The sequence below is a fragment of the Penaeus monodon genome, chromosome 16, assembly GCF_015228065.2.
Source record: "Penaeus monodon isolate SGIC_2016 chromosome 16, NSTDA_Pmon_1, whole genome shotgun sequence".
Lineage (NCBI taxonomy): Eukaryota > Metazoa > Arthropoda > Malacostraca > Decapoda > Penaeidae > Penaeus > Penaeus monodon.
The window spans coordinates 17,397,829-17,402,828 of record NC_051401.1 but is presented as its reverse complement, the minus strand read 5'-3'; the positions used below and the strand labels follow the sequence as shown (position 1 = coordinate 17,402,828).

Below are 5,000 nucleotides of genomic sequence, written 5' to 3'. Positions count from 1 at the left end.
GTCTTCGTAGCAGAGCTGGATCCCGCTGCCTCCTCCACCGACTGCCTCCCTTGGTTTTTTCCTCTTTGCTTCTGCTCCGCCTAGAAAGGAAGGTAAAAACTGGTCCTCCGACTTTCTCTCGTTACCATACGTTCCAAACTTAGTGCTTACTCTTAGAGCCAAGACTATTCATTCTAACATTAATTATACCTTCAGACGAACCAAACCGAAGCTAAACCTTTGTCAAGAGGTCCTGGAACCAGCGTGAGACCATCCCCGCCTCCACTACTTGGCCAACCACCCTGTTGAACCGCTCCGTGTACACCGAGAACCGGGGCATCCCCAGCCCTATCCTGGAAGAGACAGCGAATGCGGCTAAAGACAGAGGAAATGGCAGTGAAATAAGAATGGAAAGGGAGGTAATTATAATTCACATATGCAGCATATATAAATGAATATACATACATACATACATATATGTATATATATATATATATATATATATATATATATATATATATATATATATATATATATATACACATATACATATACATATACATACACACACAAACACACACATTCATGTTTATCTGAATCATATTTGCTCACTGTGTGCGCAAGGTGTTTTCAATAGATCTGAATAAGAAAAGGAAAAATAGATGGGGTGTTCACAGATTATGAGACAGACATGCTGGGACACAAGTATGATTCATTCACGCGTGTTTGCATATATGAAGATAAAGAAAGAAACTGAATCAATTAATGCAAAAGTGCCGTTTTGAAACGTGCTCAACATGTGCAGAGCGCGAGGCCAAAAACTAAAACAGTCTGAACCACCGCCATGCTTACCTGAAGGGAACGAAGCATTCTTTGGTTATGTGGAGCTGAGTCTGGCCGTAAGCGTTGGTGAAGTTGCTTGCGATGAGGTAGCGCAGGAAAGTCCCGGAGTTCATGAAGGCAAAGTCGCCCTCAATAACCCGAGCTATTCCGCTGTCGATGCCGTTCACGAACTCAAACCCTTCAGCGATCTTGCGCGAAGTCGGATCCAGGGAATTGCTGTAGGTGGGGGTAGTGGGTGTGACATACTTCAATGATATTACTTTGATACTGACTTGCTTCGGGTCAAACCGCATGCCCCACTGTTAGATAAGTGGATTACTATTGTTGTTTTTCATGAAGACAGCGTTTATAATTCTTCCATTCCTTCAGTGCTTTTGATCTTATCACATCTCTCAACGTAAGCGAAAACCTCCCACTGTTACCTGAACCACTCATCCCATCCTCCTCGGTCGCGGACGCCCCAGCGCAGACCAGACTTCAGCAGCTGTTCGAGCGTGTTGACCGGCTGGACGGGCAGCGGCACGAGCAAGAACGCGGTGACTGAGGACTGGTATCCAGCTGAGATGATGGTGGCAGCAACCCAGCTGGTAAGAACCACCAACCTGAGACCCCAGGTGGAGGGGACCAGCTGTACGGGGTGTGAGCGAGTCAGAAATATGCCCACCACATACCAGTACGCATTGTACAAGCTTGAGAACCAAGCTCGAGGTTCCACGACGGCGGTTAGTCGTACTACAAGGGGTACCACGACCAGGGTTATCGCCACGGCCGCCCAAACCAACGTCTGAGGAGGGAAAGAGATTGCTCACATAACATGGCGTAATGTATGTAATTTCTCCTAATGTTTACTTTTCGATGAATGCCTGAACCTATGCATTTGTAAATAAAATGATTTGGATGAAAATATTAAAGGGTAATACTTTCTCGGACGAAATTCAGAGGGAAAATTTCCTTCAGAAGGTAAAATGTCACTGACTTGGTCCATTCTCCGTTTTGATCCTTATAGTGTTCCTGTTTAAATTACTCAGACAGACAAAATGTATATTCACAGGCAGTGTAAAAGATAATTTTGAGGATTGGTTTTGTTGCTTAAACCCCATGTCTGAGAATAGTGATTTGGAATTTGAAATAACCCTGCCCTCCCGCAAATACCTGTAACGGCCAAGCCACAGCCGTGTACTGTGGCAAAGGCTGAGGCATGGGCGTGATAAAGCAAGTGTAATCGATGTAGTACGGGCGCGTCATGTCCATTATCCTGAGGCGGTCGGCCGTGATGAAGTAGTTAGCGAAAGACACGTCTGTTTCTCCGCGAACCGTCTCCCCAACCGCACCTGATGACGTTGCACATGAGTTCTATTTTCTTTTTATCATTTCGGTGATATCTAATATCTATAGCCTATTTGTTTTGTTTGTTTGTTATGCATTACTGAAGAAAAGTGTAAGAATGGCATACGTGTTGAATTACTATGAGCCAGAGATAATGTGAAAGGCTCAGTGATTATCAAATACTATACGAAGCCTGAAGATTGGTCAGTCATCCCTCGAGATGGTTACGAAGGTGCCATATCTAGAAACAAATAATACTCATTCAGTATTAATATTCATACAGTTTCTCTCACCCTTTTCTTATCAAAAAGCAAACAAACAAATAATTGTGCAATATCAAGAACAGCACAATTCCTCTCTCCCGTTCCTCATGCAACAGAACAAACAAACAAAATCAAGAAAAGCACAGATCCTCTCATCCGTTTCTTATCAAATAAAACAAACAGCACTCATGAAATATCAAGAAAACTACAATTCCTCCCATCCATTTCACACGCAACAAAACAAACAAGCCTCATTCACTGTCATGAGAAATAATTCGCATCGCCCATTTCACAATAACAACACCGATGCCTCTCAAGTCCTTTTTCCCAGCCCAGCGTACCTCCGCCCCCGTCACCCACCTGTCCAAGAGCCACTGGGCAGCTTGGCACCCCACTTCTCCCCATCGCGTGGCATCGAGATCTCCACCGTGAAGTTCAGGGCGGAGGCGAGGGTCATCAGCAGCCGGACCTCAAGGCCGTCGTATTTGTAGGTCCCGTTTGGCAAGGGCTCGAAAATGGACACTGGCGGGTGGTTGAAGGTTGTTGCGCGGAACTGTGCGCGGAGGTTAGTGTTTATTTTTGTTTTTGTTATCATTAGCATTGGCATCGTCATACTTTCTGTCGTTGTCATTGTTATTTTCATTGTCAGTCATTGTCATTGCCATTATCCTCATCCTCATCCTCATCCTCATCATCATCATCATCACCATCGACATTAACATCATGATCATCATCTTCATCATCACCATTATCGTCATTATTATAATTAGTGCTTCGTGTTATCGTGAATATTTTTATTTTTTACCAAACATATATTCGATATTTTACAACCGCCAAGGGAAAGGTGACAGTGTTTCTAGCCTAAACCATGAAATACTGACGATGCTTTTTTTTTTACATCATATTTGAACTGAACAATATCTTCTATCGACACACTCTTAAGAACTTGCATGTCCAATAATCTATTTTCCGTTTGATATTTCCACTATCTATATTTTTCCTTCTGTATCCTTGCCCTTATGCAAAATTCACGCACCTTGAATCCATAAAAATCGTTCAGCTTTCCCGGAAACCACTCGAAATTTCTCCTTTTACTCGAAGAAACGCCTTTACTCCAAGCGCCCAGGAACTTTGACGAGATCCTCTGGTTATTGAGAAAGAAATCGTGCGTGTAAAGATGCAGCATCACCTCGCCTGCTCCGGATGATGGTGTTGCTAGTAGGACATTCACCATTTTGCTAATGGGGGAGGACTGCAAAAGAAATGTGTAAAATAAAGGATTTTATTGATACACACTAACACGAACTCTCATGTCGATATTCACATACGGAAATGGTGACAAGGCTTTGGGTAATCTGAAATTAAGACATTCCTTTGTTCTATATTCTATATCTTTCTTAATTGATGTCTTCTCATATCAACAACTAATTTCCAAGTACAAAACTCAACTTTAAATCACGCAGTTGGTCCAGAAAATATAAGTAATCATCAAATATGACCCATCCTCTTGCAAATTCAAATGCTTAATTAAGTACACCTTTCCTCCTTTACCTTCAGAAAACCATGTACTCCATCCTTCTTCAGCTCAGTAACAAGGACGAATTTGGCCAAGAGGTTGAGGTCCTCCTCGAATATATTCTCGAGAAGTCGGAGGAGAGCCTTGGCATTCTTCACTAAAAAGATATAGTGAGTGCACGTCTCTCGGCCTATCATAGAGTAGGGTGCCTGTGAAAGGAGAAAGGGCCTTGTGATGAATATCCTCACGAAACTTTTTAATACTAAATAGTAGTCGTTTGGAGTGATTTGGTATTCAGAGCAGCAATAATAAAAGCGGTGGCGAACTTTTTTGATATAGATATTCATTTAGCTATATAACTATAAATAAGACTGACCTTAATTCCCTTGTCGATAGAGAGGGTAAAGAGCGTTACTGGAGACAACTGTCGAAAAAGAAAGTCGTTTAACACTCCTGGTTCCGAAGGATACGAAAGCATAAATGTGTGAGAGAACAAGGGGAATGTTGTCTGGATAGTCTGAATATATATATATATATATATATATATATATATATATATATATATATATATATATATATATATATATATTGTATATATATATATATATATATATATATATATATATATAATATAATCTGTGTGTGTGTGTGTGTGTGTGTGTGTGTGTGTGTGTGTGTGTGTGTGTGTGCTGATAAATATACAGATAGATGGACATATGAATAGATTAACAGACAAATGTGTTTTTAAATGGTTCGATGTTCCTGAATGAAGAAAAAAATATAGAACGGACATTTAACAGATCAATATCACATAAAAAGACTTAAACCAGCTATATCCTTTAAAACATATACTTTATTCTTCATTTCTCGATCACGGTATTCGATTAACACAACTCCATTTCATTTAACTGCATACGCTTACATAATATATCTAATTATCTAGCAGAACCATCTTTCCCTAAACTAAATACGCAACAATCACTGAATCCAACTACACGTACCAAACAAGTAATTGCCTAAATGTATGAATAACGAAACACAACCTAACTAGCCCATTTTCCGCACCCACCCTG

At 40.8% G+C, this 5,000-nt stretch overlaps 3 protein-coding genes across 3 annotated transcripts in view; all 3 read right to left on the bottom strand.

The window, feature by feature from the left end:
* Positions 1-325, bottom strand: part of LOC119582595 — a 1,544-nt gene extending 1,219 nt beyond the window's left edge. Inside the window, exons 1-2 of the mRNA XM_037930965.1 lie at positions 218-325; positions 1-80 (exon numbers count right to left, since the gene is read on the bottom strand). The exon at positions 1-80 is cut by the window's left edge and continues 22 nt beyond it. Of these exons, the coding sequence (XP_037786893.1) occupies positions 1-80; positions 218-319 (182 nt within the window). The 5' untranslated portion in view covers positions 320-325. The remainder of the gene's footprint in view (positions 81-217) is intronic.
* A 262-nt stretch (positions 326-587) lies between these two features.
* LOC119582959 (ionotropic receptor 21a-like) lies at positions 588-3,018 on the bottom strand. Its single transcript, XM_037931473.1, has 5 exons — positions 2,772-3,018; positions 1,975-2,153; positions 1,245-1,606; positions 832-1,038; positions 588-618 (listed from the first exon to the last, which is right to left on the bottom strand). The coding sequence occupies exons 1-5, from the start codon at positions 3,016-3,018 to the stop codon at positions 588-590; spliced, it is 1,026 nt and encodes a 341-aa protein (XP_037787401.1).
* A 259-nt stretch (positions 3,019-3,277) lies between these two features.
* The window catches only part of LOC119582958, an 8,597-nt gene continuing 6,874 nt past the window's right edge, over positions 3,278-5,000 (bottom strand). Inside the window, exons 5-7 of the mRNA XM_037931472.1 lie at positions 4,304-4,351; positions 3,963-4,136; positions 3,278-3,663 (exon numbers count right to left, since the gene is read on the bottom strand). Coding sequence (XP_037787400.1) covers positions 3,397-3,663; positions 3,963-4,136; positions 4,304-4,351 — 489 coding nt within the window. The 3' untranslated portion in view covers positions 3,278-3,396. The remainder of the gene's footprint in view (positions 3,664-3,962; positions 4,137-4,303; positions 4,352-5,000) is intronic.